Source organism: Colletes gigas, unplaced genomic scaffold (assembly GCF_013123115.1).
Source record: "Colletes gigas isolate AHSC1104 unplaced genomic scaffold, ASM1312311v1 Colletes_gigas_Sc00042, whole genome shotgun sequence".
NCBI lineage: Eukaryota > Metazoa > Arthropoda > Insecta > Hymenoptera > Colletidae > Colletes > Colletes gigas.
This window is the reverse complement of record NW_025106671.1, coordinates 136,681-161,686: the sequence shown is the minus strand read 5'-3', so window position 1 is coordinate 161,686 and position 25,006 is coordinate 136,681. Positions and strand designations below refer to the sequence as shown.

Below are 25,006 nucleotides of genomic sequence, written 5' to 3'. Positions count from 1 at the left end.
TGATTGTGTAATTATGTTATATGCAATTAAAACAGACGTCATTATGACAATTATCGACTGTACAATTACGATATTTTTTCTTTTTACTTTTGCTTTGAACTGGAATTGTAACAATTTTTTAATCGTCTATTTTTTTTTTCTACTCGCCATTTGTACATCTTTCTAAGATTCTTTACTACGCTAAAGATTCATTTTTGCTTTTTAACATACTCGAGTAACGGAAGACTGATTAAGTCAGACGTGTTTTTTTCGTTCGAGCTATTAAATATGGATTTTTTTGTTAACACTTTACCGACCGGTAGCGGTTGATTAATCGGCTATCGGTCGGTAAACGTCGACCGGTAAAACAGTTGATTAATAGGCTACCGGTCGGTAAGCGTTAGCCGGTAAAACAGTCGATTAATAGGCTATCGGTCGGTAAGCGTTGGCCGGTAAAACAGTCGATTAATAGGCTATCGGTCGGTAAAGTGTTAATATCGCCGATCGATACGATTTTATATTAATCTTGCAATAGGTTATATAATTACACACGGCATGGCGCAACAAAGGGGCAGGCAAACGGGGACCACAGCCCCCCCGCTTTTGGTTTTCGATTTGCTCTTGCTGGATGCTTCGTATTCGTATTTTGCGCTAGCCTTTTGCCATCCTCCCTATAAAAGAAAAATGGCGATTATCGATAAAATTTATAATACATCGCCGTTTATGAAAGTTTAAAAATTTTAGTGCAAAATAAACAATAGAAATTCGGTTCAAAGTGTAGTGTTGTTCCTCAAGTTGTCACAGGTTCGAGACTGAATTGTCAGACATGGCAGGTAAGTGTTCTGGGAATTAAATCTTTACAGACGGCCATTTTAAAACATGAGTATGTATCTAATGGTTATTTTATGTAAATTGATTGAAATTTTATTGCATACAGGATGGAGACTTACGCTTGCCTGCGACATTGCTGCGCTAGATTCTTCCTTTTTGGTGAATTCTCCTGACCCAGGGGGATAGTAGACCGGAGGCCCAGCAACATTTTTGCTTTTTACTTTGGGCGGTGTGTGGGGCAGAAAGTCGACTTCCTTTTTAACGTTCGGTGATTCTTTTTGTTGTCCTTTTTCTCTTTTCTCGATGTTTTCTAGTACTTCGCGCTGGAAATTGATAACAAATGTATTACTCGTGGACTTTGCTACGTATAATATTTCTTTGGTGCTGATTTTGTTAGGTAGAGAAGTGAGAAAAGCCCCATAAAAAGGGTACAATATTCAAACGACCATAACTCCTGCAATAGTGAATATATTTTAATGAAACTTTTTTCTGAGGTAGAGCACATGAATACCTACAAAAAAGTATTAGACAATTTTTCTATAGGACGTCAAACAAAATGATTAAAAATGAAAAATTGTTAAGAAAAATCGATGGAGGGTTGTCCCCTTTTTCGACAAAATTAAAAAATTTCGAATCGTTCTGAAAAAATTATTTTTAGTTGAGGGGGTCAGTTATAATCATTTTTGGTGGATAGACATATCCCTGAATTCCTACGCATTTTTGAGAAAAAAATTCTTTAAAAATTGGTCAAATTAAAAAATTTTAAGTCAGTCTAGAAAAATTATTTTTAGTTGGAGAGGTCAATTACAATCATTTTTGGTGAATACACATACCTCCGAATTCCTACTCAGTTTCGAGAAAAAAATTCGTGACCGAAAATATAATTTCTGGCCAGAAATCGTCCCTCGAAATTGCATGCGTATATTTAAAACGTCATAACTTTTGAACGGATTGGGCGATTTTAATGTTTCAAAATGCAAACGACGCGTATTTTAGTGGAGAATATGTAGAAATTCCAAAAATATTCGAAAAGTTAATCATTGACCCCGTAAAATTAGAAAAACTCCATAAAAATGGTTCAATTTTCAAACAGCCATAACTCTTACAATAGTGAATATATTTCAATGAAACTTTTTTCTGAAGTAGAGCTCATGGGTACCTACAGAAAAGTATTAGACAAAATTTCCGTAGCGCGTCAAACAAATTTATTAAAAATTGAAAATGAATTCTTATGAAAAATCGACACCGGGTAGGTGCTTACATTTTTCGACGAAATTAAAAAATTGCAAATCGTTCTGAAAAAATTATTTACAGTTTTGGGGTTCAATTACAACCATTTTCGGTGAACAGACATACCCCCAAAATCCTACGCATTTTCAAGAAAAAAATTCAAATAGATGCCTAAATTTTTCAACGAAAAAAAAAATTTCAAATCATTCTAGAAAAAATATTTTTAGTTGAGGGGGTCGATTACAATCATTTTCGGTGAACAGACATACCCTCCAAATCCTACGCATTTTCGAGAAAAAAATTCAAATAAATGCCCAAATTTTTCGGCGAAAAAAAAAATTTTCAAATCATTCTAAAAAAATTATTTTTAGTTGTGGGGGTCGATTATTATCATTTTTGGTGAATAGACATACCCCCGAAATCCTAACCACTTTCGAGAAAAAAATTCTCCAAAAATCGGTCAAATTAAAAAATTACAAATCATTCTAAAAAAATTATTTTTAGCTACAGAGGTCAATTACAATCATTCTTGGTCATTACACATATCCCCGAAATCCTACTCAATTTCGAGAAAAAAATTCGAGTCGTTACTGAAATTTTTAGACGAAATTAAACAATTCCAAATCATTCTAAAAAAAATATTTTTAGCTACAGAGGTCAATTACAATCATTCTTGGTCATTACACATACCCCCGAAATCCTACTCACTTTCGAGAAAAAAAATTCATTACCGAAAATGTCTGATTCCCCTAAAATTTCAATCATATCTTTAAAAAACTCATAACTCCCCAACGAATTAAAGGATTTTAATATTTCAAAATACAAACAACGCGTATTTTAGTGACGAATATTTACAAATTCTAAGAACCAAAAAAAAAAAAAACCACTTTTCCCCATAATACTAAACTCTTCACGTACCTCCGAGTCAGAGAAGGATGCCATAAGGTCTTCCAACTTTTTCGGCGGAGTTTGCTCAATCGTAGCAGGCTTAGGGGGGCAGACTTGAACCCCACCGACCGGAAATGGTTTTGGTAGCAACACCTCATGGTCCTCAGCATTCTTATTAGGGGGTACAGTCGTGGTCGTATTAGAAAACTTATATATAGTCGTGTTCGACTGCGGTGGGGTGGCCTGTGGCGTCACAGTGTAATAATTAACCGGTGTTCCCGGTTTCTCAGGTGTCACGTATCGACCACCAGGTGGCGACCTGCTGGGATAATGTTCCTCGATCCGATTAATCGTGGTGTGTGTCTCGTTTATCGTGGGTGGTTGATTCTGATAAATAACAGTCGTTCCCGGGTAGTCTGGTCGATCACCAGGGCCATGTCCGTTAGGGTAGCTACCCTCGACCTGGTAGTACTTCTCGTTTCGCGTGAGCGTGGTCTGCAATGGCGGATCAGAGTGATAGACAACCGGAGTCGGTTGGCCTGGCTGGCCTCCGAGGTGCTCTTCTCTGAAGAATTTCGATTCCTGGTGCAGGGTCGTCGACTTCTTCGTGATGTCAGTCACCAGAGGTGGACTTCCGTACCTGATCGGTGTCCTGGGTGGAACGTTTTCAGTCACCGTTTGGTAGGTGACCGTTTTATCCGTGGTGGAGCTGGCGCCTTTGGGTAACGTGTAGGTGATCGTTTGGTCACCTGGGAGCACAACTGTTCCTGGCACACCGCCACCCGGTAGATACGTCTCAGGTGCTCCTGGTAGCTCGTAGGTGTATGTTTTGATCGTGGTCGTGACTTTCGTGTTGGGTCCCGGTGCCAGGTTGATCGGTATCGTTGGCGTTGGCGATGGCACCGGTATGTACTCCGTGTTTCCGTATTCCTGAGCGGCGTTTGGGGTCCCCGTGGTCAGGAACGGTGGTGGTTCCGTTTGGTAGCCTTGAATGTTTAAATAGCCCAGGTGAGAACTCGAAAAACTCTGTTAAATTGCTCTGTATGAAAGTAGACGATCTTTTAAGACATACTTACATGAAGATTCGTGAATGTATTTGACGTCTCTCTGTTGGACGCCAGGCAGAGGCGAGGTCTGTTTCGAACGAGGCGTGGAACCATCGTTGTATACCTGAAATTAAAATTTTGCGATTATTATGTCACGAGTTACTATGTTTTGAGTATGAAAAGTGCTCACTAGTTCTCTGTTGAATGTTTTGCTAGCAGGTTCCGAGCCTCGATGGATCGTGCTTTCTTCGTACGTCCTTTCGCGAATGTTGTCGCTGTGAAATTTAAGAGAGAATTATTTTTTGGATTTGATGATATTATGACAGTGAAATAATCGAAATTCAGGATTTTATGCATGAATTTTGATTTGTATTGGTTTCTATTTTTGGTGGGAAGTATGGATCTACGTATGAATTTCTTGGCAACGATTCAGACAGGCGTGATATTTTCAAGTGTTCTACAAGAGAGAATTGTACTCACATCAAGGCCGAGCTAGCGTTAGGCAACGCATTGTCCGTTGTTGTCCACGTATCTGTAGAATAGAAAAAGAAAATTGAATTCATTATTGCGGTATTTTAGTGAGAATCATTGAAAAAATCGATCTTTTTTTGTTCGTATTTCAAAATCTACTTGATCAATTGATTTTAAATTTTAGATGCATATTCAGTTTATGTATGACTATAGTTCCTATCAAAATCAACTCAAAATTTGTAGGTTTTATATATTTTTTTAATTTAAATTCGAAGCGTTGTCATTATTGTTATTATCGAGTTTTCTCCTTTAATTTTGAGACTATGTTTGAAAATATACAGTGCCCTCAATTTTGACTTTTTTTGGCCCAAAAAATTTGAAAGTATTACTTAAATATCTGTAATTAAACCCTGCAAATTTCACTTCAAAAGGTCTCATAGTTTACTCACAAAAAATTCTCGAAGAAAGTGTAAAAAGATGCACTTCATATTAATGCATTTTAAAATCGTCTATGATTGAAAATATTCAGTGCCCCCTCAATTCTAGCTTTTTTTGCCTCAAAAAATGTGAAAGTATCACTTCAATAGCTACAATTAAACTCTGTAAATTTGACTTCAAAAGGTTTCATAGTTTACTCACAAAAAATTCTCCAAGAAAGTCTAAAAAGATGCACTTCATGTTAATGCATTTTATAATTGTCTATGTTTGAAAATATACAGTGCCCTCAATTTTAACTGTTTTCGCCTCAAAAAATTTGAAAGTATCACTTCAATATCTATAATTAAACCCTGTAAATTTGACTTCAAAAGGTCTCATAGCTTACTCAAAAAAAATTCCTCAAGAAAGTCTACAAAAAATGCACTTCGTACTAGTGCATTTTAAAATCGTTAATGTTCGCGATTATGTAGTGTTGCCAATTTTGATTCGATCTCGTCGAAAAAATTCGTATATACCCACTGAAGTATGTGTAAATAAGCCCTGTAAATTTGACAGCAAAAGGTCTCATAGTTTACTCAAAAAAAATTCTCCAAGAAAGTCTACAAAAAATGCACTTCGTACAAGTGCATTTTAACACTAGATTTACGGGCATTGATCGCGCGTATATTTATTGATACCTTTCGTGTTGACGATTATCATAAAATACGATTTTTCTTTTAATTAGAATATGCATTCATGCCATTGCATCAAGCAAATTCAACGTAAGTTGTTAAAAATTAATATTTACGCGTTCTACAATTTTAAATATGGAATCTGGCATCCGTCAAATTGACGGCTTCCGTAAATCTAGTGTTAAAATCGACAATGTTTGAGATTATACAGTGCCTCCAATTTTGACTCGATCTCGTCGAAAAAATTCGTATACGCCCCTGAAATATATCCAAATAACCCCTGTAAATTTGACTGCTCAAGGTCTCATAGTTTATTCACCAAAAATTCTCCAAGAAAGTCTAAAAAAATGCACTTCATATTATTGCATTTTATAATCGTCTATGTTTGAAAATATACAGTGCCCTCAATTTTAACTATTTTCGCCTCAAAAAATTTGAAAGTATCACTTCACTATCTATAATTAAACCCTGTAAATTTGGTTGCAAAAGGTCTCATAGTTTATTGACAAAAAATTCTCCAAGAAAGTCTACAAAAATGCACTAGTATGAAATGCACTAGTATGTTTGAAAATATACAGTGCCCTCAATTTTAACTATTTTTGCCTCAAAAAATTTGAAAGTATCACTTCAATATCTACAATTAAACTCTGTAAATTTGGTTGGAAAAGGTCTCATAGTTTATTGACAAAAAATTCCTCAAGAAAGTCTACAAAAATGCACTAGTATGAAATGCACTAGTATGTTTGAAAATATACAGTGCCTTCAATTTTAACTATTTTTGCCTCAAAAAATTTGAAAGTATCACTTCAATATCTACAATTAAACCCTATAAATTTGACTTATGAAGACCTCACAGTTTACTCACAAAAAATTCTCGAAAATCTAAAAAAATTCACTTCAAGCTCTAATAAAGAAAAAATGGAAATAAAAAATGAACAGGGGTTCTCAGAAGGCTTTTCAATAATTCTATATAAAGAGGGGGTGGTTTAGAATTCTGGCGAACGACCGTCACCCGGTGACCCGATGGCAATGGTCATCCTCGCGCCTCGATGTTGACCATTTCGTCCTTCCTACCGTTCGTCGAGATATTTCGTGTTTTTATTTTCTCTTTCAGAGCGCGGTAGAGGGACGGAGAAATCGGGTCAACCTTCTGTTGTACGCAGCCCTAATATGGATACGGTTCTGTATCGCGTGTTACCGCGAACAACACACTCCGGTCTCTACGTCACTTCCATATAGAGAGACGGGACTCAGCGCGGAAATCTTCTCCGCATAATGGCGGTGCCGTGTTACTTCTGATCATAGTTTATCGTACTCTCGCGGAATTTCAGCAGTCTCGACATTTACAGCGCCCGCGACTCGCCTTGCATAATGCATACTTATTAACATAATCCCCGTATGCCTGAAATTCAACATTTCACGTATGTGTATCCACGGTCCATTTAGTTGTTATTATTATCAATTTTTTATAAACCTTGGAACTATCAATTCAAGTAAAGCAACAATTTAGTATCTCTTTCATGACTCAGGTTAAATTTTCTTTAGATTTTACTTCCTATAAAAATGAGAATTGTGTGTGTTCCACGAATTTAAAAATCTGGTTTCGACCCAATAGTGATTAATAAATCACAGGTCTATTATCCAAAGTATCTTTCATGACTCCAATAAAATTTTCTGTTTAAATAATTTAATTTTCTCAGAGAATTTATTGAGACTTTACTTCCTAACAAAATTCATCGAAAAAAATAGAAAAGGAAATAAAAATTCTAAAATGTGAGGCCTCTAAAAGTGTCGAATTCGTATTTCACGAGTCTAAAAATCAAGTTTCGACCTAACACCAATTAATAAATTGCTTATTCCCTAAATTTCAAGTCCACAATCCAGAAATCGATTTTTTTAAATTGTTCTTCCCAACAAAATGGATTCTGCATCGAAAAACTAGGAAAAAATAGAAATTCCAAGGGGGTGTTAGGCTCTGAAATTTTCGAATTCGTATTTCACGAGTCTAAAAATCAAGTTTCGACCTAACACTAATTAATAAATTGCTTATTCTCTAAATTTCAAATCCACTATCCAGAAATCGATTTTTTTCAATTGTTCTTCCCAACAAAATGGATTCTGCATCGAAAAACTAGGAAAAAGTAGAAATTCCAAGGGGGTGTGAGGTTCTGAAATTTTCGAATTCGTATTTCACGAGTCTAAAAATCAAGTTTCGACCTAACACCAATTAATAAATTGCTTATTCCCTAAATTTCAAGTCCACAATCCAGAAATCGATTTTTTTAAATTGTTCTTCCCAACAAAATGGATTCTGCATCGAAAAACTAGGAAAAAATAGAAATTCCAAGGGGGTGTTAGGCTCTGAAATTTTCGAATTCGTATTTCACGAGTCTAAAAATCAAGTTTCGACCTAACACTAATTAATAAATTGCTTATTCCCTAAATTTCAAGTCCACAATCCAAAAATCGATTTTTTTAAATTATTCTTCCCAACAAAATGGATTCTGTATCGAAAAATTATAAAAAAATAGAAATCCCGTGTGAGGTCTCTGAAGCGTCGAGTTTGTGTTTCCCAACCTAACGTTAATTAATAAATATCACGTTGCCAAAATTGCAAGGTTTTCGAGGTCCACGATCGCGAGAATTGATTTTCTCGCGAGATATCGAGCCTCCCTAGTTTCGTCGTTCTCATTGTTAATTAACAGTATATCTGCAAGGCCGTTCCGCGCCTTAAAAGGAGCGACACGAGTGACCAAGCTCTCCCCTACCTTCCACGATCGTTCAAAACACGCGCCTGCGCGCGATTCCTCTCGACACACGGTCGAAGGTAGCAGCATATTAGGCGTGTTCCCGTCACGAACGTAATACTTTTTACCAAAAACTAGTCCCGAGACATCAACCTGCCTCGACTGCAACTCTATTTTCACTCTCAGAGCCAATCCTTTTCCACCAATCTCTTCCAAACATTTTCCACAATAATAAAAATACCGAAACAATTTAAAAAACTTACCGATTGGCTTTCCATCGAGATTCTTGTTGTACTGGTACGACACTTGTTTGTATGCAATCGTTTTGCTTTGGCCAGGCTGCACCTGAAGCAAAAAATTCATTAATTGCGTTTTGAATGCTAATGGGGAAACCTGTTATAGGAGTCCTTGTCCATCATCGTAGGCTTCTCTGCGCTAGTCTCGACTAGCTACTATAATTAATAAACGCGTGTGGTTGTGTTCGACTGCATTGGAAGAGTATGCTATAAATAGCTGGTGAATCTTTGTAATGAATGAATAACATCGAGTGGAATTACTATTCGTGTCGAGTGGGGGGCTCCCATATGCATTGAATGCTCGTCTGAATTTATACTACTTTTTTATACAGAATGAATATACTGTTATATAAAGAGAGAGCCGATTTTTATGTTCGCGCATAACTCAAGAACTATTGAACCGATCTTTCTCAAATTTTGACACGTTATTTCTGCATACTCGAGGACGGGCATAGGCTATGTAGCATGCCTCAGAAGCGCGTTATTAACATGTAATTTATATGCAAACATTTCATGTGTACGACTGTTTGGCAGGCCACGTGACTACTTGCGCGCGCATGCGCATATTCGGCCCGCGCGATACCTCGCCCGTAGCAGTACTGCGAGTTACCGCCAGGTGGCGAAACTTCTCCAGCGCTTTCTCGCGAGTGAATTGCATTATCGCGGATATATATGTCAGGACGATCGTCTGGTCATAAATTGCTTTTTACAAGGTCGAACGAAGCCGAGACAGGGCATGCTAGTATACATATATACATGTGTAATTTATTTCCTCAACTACGGTAATATTTTTCAAATTTTTATTACTTCTTTTATCTTAAAAAGTACCGTTCAATTTATATTATTTTTATTCTGTAAGATATGATTGTTGTTTATTTCTCCACCTACAGTAATATTTATTTTAAAATTTATATTACTTTTTTTTATCTTAAGAAGTACGGTTCCAATTCATATTATTTTTATTAGATACCTTGCATAAGTAATTTATGTTTTCAAAGTAATATTTTTAAAATTGATATTCTTTTATTTGAAGAAGTGCACTTTCAATGCATATTATCTTTGTAACCAGAGATTGGTGGCTTTGTCTCCCAATTATTTTCGATGATCGACGTTCCACCCTCCCCTGCTGGACTCTGACATAAACAACTTGAACGTACACAGGAAAGTTTGCTGGCCATTGCAACTGGTTATGCGCAAGCTGAATATGCAGTGCACTTATATGCAATTATCTACCTACTATCCTTTAATACCGTTCGATATTCCGATTACTCGTGTCTGTATGGAGATAGGCTGAATGAACAATTACTATGCATTTAACACGACGACTGTAGCGATAAATACGATCGTAAATTCTACCGGGTCACGGTTTTCTAGCCCTGGCGAACGTGTAATTTAATGTAACGATTGACTGCATTCGATCTTACTATCGCATGTATATTGAATGTCTAGCAATCTAATCGTAATCTCCATCAGCGTGTCTCAATAACTACTACAAACGCAAAGTAATTTAAAATTTGTTTATAATATCGTTGTTGAGGAGTTATCAGAAATAGAATGTGGATCTCGAAGCTAATTTACTGTTTTTGTTAATTGAAATTATGAAATAGATTTGTAGAGGGTTCTATCAACTCCCAAATATAATAATTCGTATCATTATGTATTTTGTGTATTAAATTCGAGAAAAAAAATTCAGTAAATGGACAAATATTTCGATGAAATTAAAATTTTTCAAATCATTCTAAAAAAATTATTTTCGGTTGCAGGGGTCGATTGCAATCATTTTTGGTCGTTACAAATACCCCTGAAATCCTGCGCATTTTCGAGAAAAAAATTTTTCCAGAACGACTTGAAATTTTTGAATTTAATTGTTAATAACTTTTTCAGGAAGCCTCCATCAACAAATTGGTATTCTTGATTTTCGTCTTATTTTGGCCTCTGGAATCCCTCATTAAAATTTTTCCCAGGGTTTTCCGAATCCCCAAATATAATAATTCGTATCTTTATTTATTTTTTATATTAAATGCATTGTGTAGATTTTCAATATGGCTGCATTAGAATCGAAAATACTTAAGTTTGTCTATAGTTACTAGAGAGTGGATTTTTATGCAAATTCAGATTTTTAATAACAAAAACAGTAAAATGGGAGCTTTATAGAGGGTTCTATCAATCCCCAAATATAATAATTCGTTTCTTTACGTATTTTCTATATTAAAGAAACTTTGCGACAGTGGTTACTATATTGGTCTCTTTCTGCTATTACATTTTAATTAAATCTAGTGATATTTTTTATTTTCATGACAACCGATTAATAAGCTACCGGTCGGTAAAGTGTTGAGCGGTAAAAAAAACTGATTTATCGACTATCGGTCGGTAAAGCGTTGGTCGGTAAAAAGTCGATTAATAGGCTACCGGTCGGTAAAGTGTTAATAACAAAAACAGTAAAATGGAAGCTTTCTAGAGGGTTGTTTCAACCCCCAAATATAACACTTCCCACAAATTAAAAATTACACAAAAATAAATTAAAAAAATTGTCCTATAAATACACAAACCCCTACAATCTAGCTACCAATCATCCCCTCGTAAGTAACCCCCCAAACAAACATTGAAACACTTCCATTAAGTCGTTTTCTAGCACAAAAAATTAGACAAACAAGACCCAAGTTAGATCAATATATTTTTGTGGGACTCACGTTTTGCAATTCCGAATCGATGAACTCTAAACCGGGTATGCCACTGGTCGCGCCACTTGGTCCACTGCTCACGTATTTCTCCGTGGTGGTGGTCATCGTTCGCGACGGCGAAATGGGTCTGAAATCGAATTTTTTTTTTTTTGTTTGCCCCCGTCGAAACGTTGAAAGGTACATTTTTCTTTTTCGTGTTCGCTCACCTGGCCTCGGATACCACTTTCGTGGGATTTGCAGCCACGCGATACTCCACTTGGGACGACGGTGCCACGCCTCCTCGACTCGGGGTGGCACTTCTCGAGACACTTGTTTGCAAGTCCTCGAGAAGAGCATCTGAAATCGTTAACGAACCACCGTTGGGATCGTCCTCGATTAAACGTTGCAACCTATTTTCTCTGACCACAACGAACGCTATTTTTCTTTCACCTTTCTTTGATTAATTTGTAATTCGATTTTTAACCCTTTGACTGCAGTGCATGAATAATAAAAAAAAAACAGAGAAATTATTTGATATATTTTTTATTCAATTTTCAATTTTGTTCAATTTATTATTCAACTTTCAATTTGATATATTTTTCATTCAATTTTCAATTTGATATATTTTTTATTCAATTTTCTATTCAATTTTAATTAAATAATTAATTGGTAAGCTCGTTTTGTAATTCGATTTTTAACCCTTTGACTGTGATGCATGAATAATAGGAAAACAGAGAAATTATAGACTATAGTGTTCCCTCTAAATTATTATCATAATACACATGTGATATTTGAAGGAAATAATATAGTCATCATTGAGTAGCTCATTTTATATATTAAACTATAGTTGGTCCTCTAGTTATAATAACATTTAACATTCCAATGAAAATTCCATGATATTAATTTAGAATTATTCCTCTACTTACAATAATATTCAAAATTTCAAATATCACATGTGTATCATGACTGATAATAATTTAGATAATACACATGTGATATTTGGAGTGTTGAATATTATTGTGACTAGAGGAATAATTATGAGTCAATATAATATGAGGCATAATTGAGAGTAACTCTAATTTTTACTAAATTACTATCATAATACACATGTGATATTTGAAATGTTGAATGCTATTGTAACTAGAGGAATAATTATAGTTTAACATATAATATGAGCTACTCAATGATGATTATTATTCCCTTTAAATTACTATCATAATATGAGCTACTCAATGATGATTATTATTCCTTCTAAATTACTATCATAATATTCATGTCGTATTTGAAATGTTGAATATTATTGTAACTAGAGGAATAATTATGACTCAATATGATATGAGGCATAACTGAGAGTAACTCTAATTTTTTCTAAATTACTATCATAATACACATGTGATATTTGGAATATTGAATGCTATTGCAACTAGAGGACCAACTATAGTTTAACATATAATATGAGCTACTCAATGATGACTCTAATTCCCTCTAAATTACTATCATAATACACATGTGATATTTGAAATATTGACTGCTATTGCAACTAGAGGCGCAATTATAATTTATCATATAATATGAGCTACTCAATAATGACTATATTATTCCCTCTAAATTGCTATCATAATACACATATGATATTTGAAATCTTGAATATTATTGTAACTAGAGGAATAATTATGAGCTAATAAAATATGAGCCATAACTGAGGATGACTATAATTCTTTCTAAATTACTATCATAATACACATGTGATATTTGGAATGTTGAATATTATTGCAACTAGAGGACCAACTATAGTTTACCATATAATATGAGCTACTCAATGATGACTCTAATTCCCTCTAAATTGCTATCATAATACACATGTGATATTTGAAATATTGAATGCTATTGCAACTAGAGGCGCAATTATAATTTATCATATAATATGAGCTACTCAATGATGCCTATATTATTCCCTCTAAATTGCTATCATAATACACATATGATATTTGAAATCTTGAATATTATTGTAACTACAGGAATAATTATGAGCTAATAAAATATGAGCCATAACTGAGGATAACTATAATTCTTTCTAAATTACTATCATAATACACATGTGATATTTGGAATATTGAATGCTATTGCAACTAGAGGACCAACTATAGTTTAACATATAATATGAGCTACTCAATGATGACTCTAATTCCTTCTAAATTACTATCATAATATTCATGTCGTATTTGAAATGTTGAATATTATTGTAACTAGAGGAATAATTATAACTCAATATGATATGAGGCATAACTGAGAGTAACTCTAATTTTTTCTAAATTACTATCATAATACACATGTGATATTTGGAATATTGAATGCTATTGCAACTAGAGGACCAACTATAGTTTAACATATAATATGAGCTACTCAATGATGACTCTAATTCCCTCTAAATTGCTATCATAATACACATGTGATATTTGAAATATTGAATGCTATTGCAACTAGAGGCGCAATTATAATTTATCATATAATATGAGCTACTCAATGATGCCTATATTATTCCCTCTAAATTGCTATCATAATACACATATGATATTTGAAATCTTGAATATTATTGTAACTAGAGGAATAATTATGACTCAATATGATATGAGGCATAACTGAGAGTAACTCTAATTTTTTCTAAATTACTATCATAATACACATGTGATATTTGGAATATTGAATGCTATTGCAACTAGAGGACCAACTATAGTTTAACATATAATATGAGCTACTCAATGATGACTCTAATTCCCTCTAAATTGCTATCATAATACACATGTGATATTTGAAATATTGACTGCTATTGCAACTAGAGGCGCAATTATAATTTATCATATAATATGAGCTACTCAATAATGACTATATTATTCCCTCTAAATTGCTATCATAATACACATATGATATTTGAAATCTTGAATATTATTGTAACTAGAGGAATAATTATGAGCTAATAAAATATGAGCCATAACTGAGGATGACTATAATTCTTTCTAAATTACTATCATAATACACATGTGATATTTGGAATGTTGAATATTATTGCAACTAGAGGACCAACTATAGTTTAACATATAATATGAGCTACTCAATGATGACTCTAATTCCCTCTAAATTGCTATCATAATACACATGTGATATTTGAAATATTGACTGGTATTGCAACTAGAGGCGCAATTATAATTTATCATATAATATGAGCTACTCAATGATGCCTATATTATTCCCTCTAAATTACTATCATAATACACATGTGATATTTGGAATGTTGAATATTATTGCAACTAGAGGACCAACTATAATTTAACATATAATATGAGCTACTCAATGATGACTCTAATTCCCTCTAAATTACTATCATAATATCAGCTACTCAATGATGATTATTATTCCCTTTAAATTACTATCATAATACACATGTGGTATTTAAAATTTTGAATATTATTAAAACTAGATGAGTAATTACGAGTTAATATAATATGAGCCATAACTGAGGGTAACTATAATTCCCTCTAAATTACTATCATACTACACATATGATATTTGAAATATTGAATCTTATTCCATCTAGAGGCCCAATTATGATTTATCATACAATATGATCCTCTCAACAATGACTCTAATTCCCTCTAAATTACTATCATAATACACATATGATATTTGAAATATTGAATCTTATTCCATCTAGAGGCCCAATTATGATTTATCATACAATATGAGCTACTCAACAGTGCCTCTAATTCCCTCTAAATCACCATCCCAATACACATGTGATATTAGGAACGCTCTAATTGTACCCAGTATAATTCTAGTACAATTTCAATGAAAATCGAAGCTTTCAAATTAGAAGCGTAGGTGGAAACAAAAAGAATGGCCCAAGGATAGGGTTACACCTCCGGTGGCACATTTAAAGGTTTACCTAAGTTGTTTTCGAGGCTGTTGGCCGTGGTCGCTGGCTGGCTCTGGCCAGATATAGAAACGCCATGACTCACGATCTTTCTGCTGGTGTGTGCTGTCGTTCTCTCCCTCACCGCCGCTGACATTGCGCTCCTCTTAGCGTTCCCTGTCTCGCGAAACCTGACAAGCAATTCGAGAAAATCACACGTCGATTCGATCGCGAATTCGTCGACCAAAACGTTTCCAAAGCGTAAACACGTCCGGTCAGCTCGATTCTCTAATTTCTAAAACTCTTAACACTCGGATCAATTACACTACAAATCTATATCAATAGTACTCATAATACTCAGAGTATAATAATTCATCAATTTTAATATTTATTTAAATATTATATAATTCATAAATTTTAATATATAATTCATAAATTTTAATATATATTTCAATATTCTATAATTCATAAATTTTAATGTATATTTCAATATTCTATAATTCATAAATTTTAATATATATTTCAATATTATATAATTCATAAATTTTAATATATATTTCAATATTATTTATTCATAAATTTTAATGTATATTTAAATATTATATAATTCATAAATTTTAATATTTATTTAAATATTATATAATTCATAAATTTTAATGTATATTTCAATATTATATAATTCATAAATTTTAATATTTTATTTCAATATTATATAATTCATAAATTTTAATATTTATTTCAATATTATATAATTCATAAATTTTAACGTATATGCAAATATTATGAATCGACTAATTCCAAATTTAATTTTTTTAATTCAAAAATGTCTAATGAGCTCGATCAGTGTGATTTGAAGATTCAAATGCAACAAAAACTTCGAACATTCTTTCCAATACGACGCAAGGGTTGTTTTTTTAATTAGTTTACAATGCGTTAATCTGTATAGTGATCGAAGTGAGCCAAATCTGATTTGGCCACAATGCACACTTACGTAATCTTTCATGCTCGCGAATGGTTTGACGAACGTTTCGCGGAACCGGAGTTACTCCCGTCGCCCCCAAAAAAACTTTTACTCGAGAGTCCTGTTATTACAACTCGTCCGGATATCGGAACGTAACAGTGGTCCTATTTATAGAACCCGAACGTTTATAAATATGGCGGATTCGAGGAGATCGGGAGAACTGGATCTAGAGGCGCGGTGCAGGAACTTTCGCGGTGAATACCTGAAGCCGGTTTATCGCCGGTACAGAAGTAAGTTGTGGGTTAGAGCAGTGGCATTTCGAATTAAGTGGGCGCCCGCAATGCCCCGTGGTTCGCGATAGAAACCAACAAACAAGAGATTTATTTCTGCTTTAACGTTCCTCGATTCTACTTTGATTCTTTACGCCGATGGTTGGGAAAAGTGACTCTAAAATACGTTGTAGCTACGTTGAAAGGGGCCCCATTCTAAGCAGATTCCGTGTGATTTGATTTTTGGGTCCCTCGAAAGGTGATCAGTTGCTTGATTCATTCAGGAAACGAAATTTCTCTGTTTTGGATGGAAAAAATCGAGTTTTTTGATTCTACTTCGATTCTTTACGCCGATGGTTGGGAAAAGTGACTCTAAAATACGTTGTAGCTACGTTGGACGGGGCCCTATTCTAAGCAGATTCCGTGTGATTTGATTTTTGGGTCCCTCGAAAGGTGGTCAGTTGCTTGACTCATTCAGGAAACGAAATTTCTCTGTTTTGGATGGAAAAAATCGAGTTTTTTTATTCTACTTCGATTCTTTACGCTGATGGTTGGGAAAAGTGACTCTAAAATAAGTTGTAGCTACGTTGGACGGGGCCCCATTCTAAGCAGATTCCGTGTGATTTGATTTTTGGGTACCTCGAAAGGTGATCAGTTGCTTGACTCATTCAGGAAACGAAATTTCTCTGTTTTGGATGGAAAAAATCGAGTGTTTTGATCATTTAAGGAAACTGAAGGGTATAATTGAGGAATGATAAATAGTAAAAACACTGTATCAATGTAGAGATTGATGGAAAGGTGATTAGATTGTTAGAAAGGTGGTCTCGATGATTGGTAGCTTCATTTATTCATGGGGGATGAAATTTCTCTGTTTTGGATAGAAAAAATCGAGTGTTTTGATCATGTAAGGAAACTAAAGGGTACAATTGAGGAATGGTAAATAGTACAAACATGGTATCAATGTAAAAAATGATCAAAAAGTGGTCTTGGACGATTGGTAGCTTGATTTGAACCTTGAAGCTTTGAAGCTTGATTTGAAATTTTGATAGTGAAACAAAAGTGCAATATTAATGTATAGATTGATCGAAAGATGATTAGATTGATCAAAAGGTGGTCTAGAAAATTGAAAAAATAATATAATTTGAAAATCAAAGAATTTAAACCACATTCGTTACAATAATACGTCATTTACTATATCGAATATTGCCAAAAACACGAGTTGTACATATCAAAAATATTGTTTTAACGGTGTACGAATGAAAAATGAAAAAAATGGCGGTAGACAGGTTTGAAGAGTTTGGTAGTTTAGTCACATACTGGTTTGAGCAAAAAATCTTTATCTGGCGGACTTGTTAGGGGAATACAAATTCTAGAAACTGTCTGAGTATATGTTTCAAGGTTTAGTGGTGATCGTGCATGAGCGTCTCTTCACAGACGATTCTCGGAAGGCCTCCTTGGCCCCTTTGCCCCATTCGCGTCGATGTCTCCGCCGGAATAACAGAACCGTTTCGCATTTCCCGAGGAAATACTCTCCCGTACCCTCCACTAATTTGCTCCAAAACGTTCTGTCAATTTTTAAAGTGTCCAATAAATTATTTCGAGTACAAACACTTCGCTTGTTTCAAAATAATTTAATATTCCTACGTTTTCTGTGCATTAATATTAATATTGTTGGATTTTTACTTCTACTATAACGAATATTATTTAAATGAAAATTCTTTGCTCATCAAATTATATTATTTCTTCCAGTTTCCATTCATCCACCCCTTAAATCAGTGTTTTAAATGTATGCAACTCGTGTATTCGGCGATATTCGATATAGTAAATAACGTATTATTGTAACGAATGTGATTTAAATTCTTCGATTTTCAAATTATATTAATTCGTCAATTTTTCATTCATCCACCATTAAATCAATATTTTCAAATATACATGCACCTCGTCTTTATTAATATTGATAAATTCCATATAATAGAAACGTATTACTATAACGAATACAATTTAAATCAGAATTCTTTGTTCTTCAAATTATATTATTTCTTCAATTTTCCATTCGTCCATCATTAAATCAATATTTTAAATATATGCACCTCGTGTCTTTGGCAATATTCGATATAGTAAATAACGTATTACTATAACGAATATTATTTAAATGAAAATTCTTTGATTTTCAAATTATACTATTTTTCTTGTGCATATTTTCCTATAATCAATATTATCAAACATACATGCACCTCGTCATTACTAATATTGATAAATTCCATATAATAGAAACGTATTACTATAACGAATACAATTTAAATCAGAATTCTTTGTTCTTCAAATTATATTATTTCTTCAATTTTCCATTCATCCATCATTAAATCAATATTTTAAATATATGCACCTCGTGTCTTTGGCAATATTCGATATAGTAAATAACGTATTATTATAACGAATATTATTTAAATGAAAATTCTTTGATTTTCAAATTATACTATTTTTCTTGTGCATATTTTCCTATAATCAATATTATCAAACATACATGCACCTCGTCATTACTAATATTGATAAATTCCATATAATAGAAACGTATTACTATAACGAATACAATTTAAATCAGAATTCTTTGTTCTTCAAATTATATTATTTCTTCAATTTTCCATTCGTCCACCATTAAATCAATATTTTAAATATATGCACCTCGTGTCTTTGGCAATATTCGATATAGTAAACAATTTATTATTATAACGAATGTGATTTAAATGAAAATTCTTTGATTTTCAAATTATATTATTTTTCTTGTGCATATTTTCCTATAATCAATATTATCAAACATACATGCACCTCGTCATTACTAATATTGATAAATTCCATATAATAGAAACGTATTACTATAACGAATACAATTTAAATCAGAATTCTTTGTTCTTCAAATTATATTATTTCTTCAATTTTCCATTCGTCCATCATTAAATCAATATTTTAAATATATGCACCTCGTGTCTTTGGCAATATTCGATATAGTAAATAACGTATTATTATAACGAATATTATTTAAATGAAAATTCTTTGATTTTCAAATTATATTATTTTTCTTGTGCATATTTTCCTATAATCAATATTATCAAACATACATGCACCTCGTCATTACTAATATTGATAAATTCCATATAATAGAAACGTATTACTATAACGAATACAATTTAAATCAGAATTCTTTGTTCTTCAAATTATATTATTTCTTCAATTTTCCATTCATCCATCATTAAATCAATATTTTAAATATATGCACCTCGTGTCTTTGGCAATATTCGATATAGTAAACAATTTATTATTATAACGAATGTGATTTAAATGAAAATTCTTTGATTTTCAAATTATATTATTTTTCTTGTGCATATTTTCCTATAATCAATATTATCAAACATACATGCACCTCGTCATTACTAATATTAATAAATTCCATATAATAGAAACGTATTACTATAACGAATACAATTTAAATAAAAATTCTTTGCTCCTAAAATTATATTATTTCTATTGCACACATTTTCCATTTTTGGTCCATCATCAAATCAATATTTTTTTTATCAATATTGATAAATTCCATAAAGTAAAAACGTATTACTATAACGAATACAATTCAAAACCAGAATTCTTTTCTCCTCAAATTACATTATTTCTGTTGCACACATTTTCATTTCATGATACGACTGTTTTGAAATTCGTGGGGATCAGAATGCATTGTGTTACGCTATTGCAATCGTGCTGTATGACTTCTCGTGTCAGATCGTTAACAGAGTGTTACAGTGGTAGTGACATTGTGCACCGTCGTTCAAGGATATCGTGCGAATGAAAATGATGATGACCGTAGTTGATCCGATTCGAAGTGCCCCACTAAGTTGCTCAAACACAAGACATGCAATAAAAAAAAAAAAATTCAAGGCCCAGGGTTACTCAAATTTCATCCAATTTTCATATTTTCTTACAAAAGAGGAATTAAAATATATTTTTTATTCAATTATGATTTAATTATAATCGCAAAATGTCTCCGATGACCTCCTCGTCATTTTATCATTTGACATACTTTTTCACTATTAAATCGATCAATCGTCGCAAATAACTTCGTATAAATAGAGCACACTCGTCGCATATTCGCAACATACGTGAACTTTAAACTAGAAACAATTAGATTAGAATCGATGTTATTGAATCACTTCGTAATTCGTTTCTCAGCCGATAAAGAAATAAAGAATGACCATTATTACGTCAGCCTGCAATTTTACAATCGTTGCATCCATGCAATTTTGCTCGATGTTTCCTGGTATTATCGAGCACAAAAATTATTTCGAAACGAAAACAAATCGAGAAATCATCGATGACGCGTTGATTTACCTTGCATCGTAAATGCAGTCGAGAAAGTTTCAGGGACTGTTTTAATGGCCTTCGTGAGAACAGCTCGCGTCAATGAAACGATCGAACACGAACACGAACGCGACACGACCAACGCGATTGTAAGGTAACCAATCAGCCATTGACAGGAGGACATTAGCAACACGTGTTAATTACATCACGTGTTTTCGTCTACATTCGTTCGAGAATATATTTTTTACGAATATAATGAATTAAGGTGACTCTTTTTGGAACAATTTGGATCAAAGTTTAACGAATACACGATTCATACACAGAAATAGAAAGGTGAATCAGAGTTGCAACGATAAACCTGATGTAACGATTGTATTTATGCATCGATCGATGTTTTTGAGATTTTCGTTGGTCGCGGAAAAATCGGGGAATCCGCGTTTATTTTCAGCCAACGCGATGGGAGTTTTATGCGATTCAGAACGATATGTTTTTGGTATGGCGGACTATTTCTGGCCGCTTTCGTCGTTTGTCCTCTTTCCTTCGACTCCCGGCGTATTATTTATATTCTTCTTAATGCGTTTTGCATCCGGTTCGCTCGCTGAAATTCGTACTTTTAAGACGTTCTCGATTCGGAGCATTTCTGATTGTTTAATATTTTTTTATTTGCATTTAGTGTTAGCATTCCATAGTTTGATAGTGTATTTTGTGTATAGTAATGCAATTTTGTTCAAAAGTGTTCTGAAAAAGCTATTTTGGGGTGTCGGTCACCGGTGACCGTCGGTGGCGCTCGAAATGTTAATCGAGCAAATGTCTCGGAAATGATCTTGTTTACCGTTCATAAAGCTCCACACTATTATTTTATATATCAAATTAATTTTATTCAACCAATTATTTAATTTATAAAAATCCCCCAAGTGTCGAATAGATTTTCTATAGTTTTTTATTTGCATTTAATGTTAGCATTCCATAGTTTGATAGTGTATTTTGTGTACAGTAATGCAATTTTGTTCAAAAACGTTCTAAAAAAGCTATTTTGGGGCGTCGGTCACCGGTGACCGTCAGTGGCGCTCGAAGTGATCTTGTTTACCGTTCATAAAACTCCACACAATTATTTTATAGACTCCAATAGATTATATATCAAAATAATTTTATTCAACCGATTATTTAATTTATAAAAACACGTACGTCGAGTGTCGAATAGATTTTCCATATTTTTTAATTTGCATTTAATGTCAGCTTTCCATAGTTTGATAGTGTATTTTGTGTACAGTAATGCAATTTTGTTCAAAAGTGTTCTGAAAAAGCTATTTTAGAGTGTCGGTCACCGGTGACCGTCAGTGGCGCTCGAAGTGTTAATCGAGCAATTCTCTCGAAATAATCATGTTTACCGTTCGTAAAGCTCCACACAATTATTTTATAAACTTCAATAGATTATATATCAAAATAATTTAATTTATAAAAATTCATACGTTGATTGTCGAATAGATTTTCCATAGTTTTTAAATTGCATTTAACGTCAGCATTCCATAGTTTGATAGTGTATTTTGTGTACAGTAATGCAATTTTGTTCAAAAGTTTTCTAAAAAAGCTATTTTGGGGTGTCGGTCACCGGTGACCGTCAGTGGCGCTCGAAGTGATCTTGTTTACGTGACGACTGGATCGTTCAGAGTTCGTTATTATACGACACATGTATTTGATAACATAAAAAGAAATAATTAACCGACTGAACAGGATTTTATAATTGCATCTTTTTTTGAAATGTAAATGTCACTAGAATGGCACTAGTGAGAAAGCGTGATTCGTACGGTCCTTGAAGCACACCTTACATGGATAAAACGTCCGCGAAGACGGAAAGTGGGATTTAACCTTCCGCCCATCTACCAAGAACGATCATCTGCTTTACTGGGTTACGTTCGCAACAAAGAACGTGTAGTAAGCGTGGTTCAATGGCGTGTCGCGTTCGTGTCCATAATTAACAATCTTCTACTCAACGATCTTAACAGATTCCCAACCGTTCCGCTCATAAAACTCCACACAACTATTTTGCAAACTTCAAAATAATTTTATTCATCAAATTATATATTTAAAAATAATTTTATTTCACTGATCAAAAATATTGGAATATTATAGTATATTTTTGCTAAAAATTCCACATAATTACTTTATAACCTTTAATAAATTATATATCAAAATAATTTTATTCCACTAGTCACAAAAATATTGGAATATTATATTTTATTTCTGCTATATCATTAAGAATTATTTATATAGAATTATTCTAATCTAATATATTATTTATTAGAATTAAAAAAATTTGTAATTCAATTGTTACATCTCATGATTTTTTTATAATTTTTTTTTTAATAGTAATACCCTTTTTAATTGGTGGATTTGAAAATGTAATTCCTTTAATAAAATTGGAGCTTTTAATACAACATTTATAAAATTTTTAATTTTACTATTATTAACTAGAATTTTATATTCAGGTAGAAAAATAGAATAATTTATTATCAATAGATTTACAATTTTAATTTACAAGTATATCAATTATAGGATCAATAAATTTTATCAAATTTACCTCCACAAATTTTTAAATAATACTCTTTACATCTTTACAATATTATTAAATAATTGCAAATATTTAAAATTATTTCTGATTTTCCAAACTTTTTTTTAACAACAAAAAACAGGATAAAACAATGTTCAAAGACAACAATTTCCCTTTAAAAAATATCTAAAAATCCCACTATCCTCCACTCATTAATTATTAATCGAAAAACGTTGAAATTTGTAGCGTTCGCTTTTTTTATTTTTTTTTTTTTTGCATACTTGAAGACTTGCATAGGGATAACGCGAGACACGTTGACCAGTGACACACATACGTGATATAACGACGACCACTGTTCTCTCATAGTCTCTCAGAAACAGCCGCGAGTGTTTCGATGCATCGAGATCGTCGCGTTTATAGTAATTCGAGTTTAATAATATTTTACGCAATTTCGAATTCACGCGTCTACTCGCGCGCGATGATTTATTTCTCGCGTTATTGGTTACGTTTTTCCTCAGATTGCCTCGTATCGAGAGTCAATGGTGCATTTAATAGCGAATAATTGCGATTTGTGTTCGAAGGAATATTCGTTCGATTTGTCTTTAGCGTCGAGGCGTTCGTAGATTTTCGATCTAATTTAAGCAAACGGAGGTATGCACGGAAATAGTTGGAAAACGTACCTCGGGAGAAAGGGTAATCCGATATTTGTTGCAACGACAGTCACCGGTTCGCTTATTTCTTTCGTTTTCGTATTCGTTTCGACGATTTTTCGCGCGTCGAGCGTAATCGACCGACAAATCGAAAGGACCCAGCACACGCAACGCCACAGAGTGCCTGTCCAATACTGGACTCCCTTGACGTTTCGCCAGCGAGTGCGCAGAACTAGCCCGCGCGCATGCGCGGACCAGTCTCGCGAGTCAACTTCTCGATCCGTCGATCACGTAAATTTCAAAGAACTAGCAACTCCTCAAAACGCAACTTATTTAATTCTGTTTAGATTTATTCGCACAACGATTACAAAAGGAACAAATTTTTTAATGCAGACGAATTAGACTTGCCAAAAAAAAAAAAATAAAATCCGTGACTTGCGTTTAACGACTCTGAGAGTCGCGTGAACCCGTCGGTTGTTTCGACATCGCTTTTTCAGCGTGAGCGTTGCTGGTCCGGTTCGTAGAAGTCGTGCTACACCTACGTGCAGGGACGATATATTAAAAAAAATAATCGAACTTTGCTTCTGTTTCTTGCAACGATGACATCACACGCAGATTCAGTGGAAGCTTACTGTTAATTTTGTCTCGATGATCTAATTTCCATTTGTATTACTATTAGACTACATATATAAATAATTTATAATAGCTAGAAAAAAGCTCAGAGTCCTCTTAAAATTAAAATAATAACAGTAATATGAAATATTTATTTTTTTTTTTAATTTTATCGACTAAAAACATTTTCCGTTTTTCCTGAACGACATACGTTCCTGTACGTGCCATAGTTTTTTTTCCTGTCGCCCACGTAGCAGTCGTTACTTATGGCGATACCGATACACCTGAATGTTTCCTGATATCAAAGCAATATTAATGAAAAGTATTAATATTTAACGTGCTCGGCGTATGCACAATTATGTTCTGGTATCGTTTGAAAATTATGCAAATGATTATGCAAATAAAGGTATGCGCAAGTAATAATTCTCTACCGACAGAACCAACTCGTTGATGAC

At 33.4% G+C, this 25,006-nt stretch overlaps 1 protein-coding gene across 1 annotated transcript; it reads right to left on the bottom strand.

Annotated features, from left to right (window-relative positions):
- Nucleotides 1-81: 81 nt before the first annotated feature.
- Nucleotides 82-24,149, bottom strand: LOC122402933 (mucin-2). The gene is made up of 12 exons (XM_043406135.1): nucleotides 23,970-24,149; nucleotides 15,198-15,355; nucleotides 11,485-11,614; nucleotides 11,288-11,405; nucleotides 8,565-8,646; nucleotides 4,455-4,506; nucleotides 4,165-4,249; nucleotides 4,005-4,098; nucleotides 2,959-3,914; nucleotides 930-1,133; nucleotides 469-650; nucleotides 82-277 (listed from the first exon to the last, which is right to left on the bottom strand). The coding sequence occupies exons 2-11, from the start codon at nucleotides 15,319-15,321 to the stop codon at nucleotides 516-518; spliced, it is 1,980 nt and encodes a 659-aa protein (XP_043262070.1). The 5' UTR covers nucleotides 15,322-15,355; nucleotides 23,970-24,149; the 3' UTR covers nucleotides 82-277; nucleotides 469-515.
- Nucleotides 24,150-25,006: the final 857 nt, after the last annotated feature.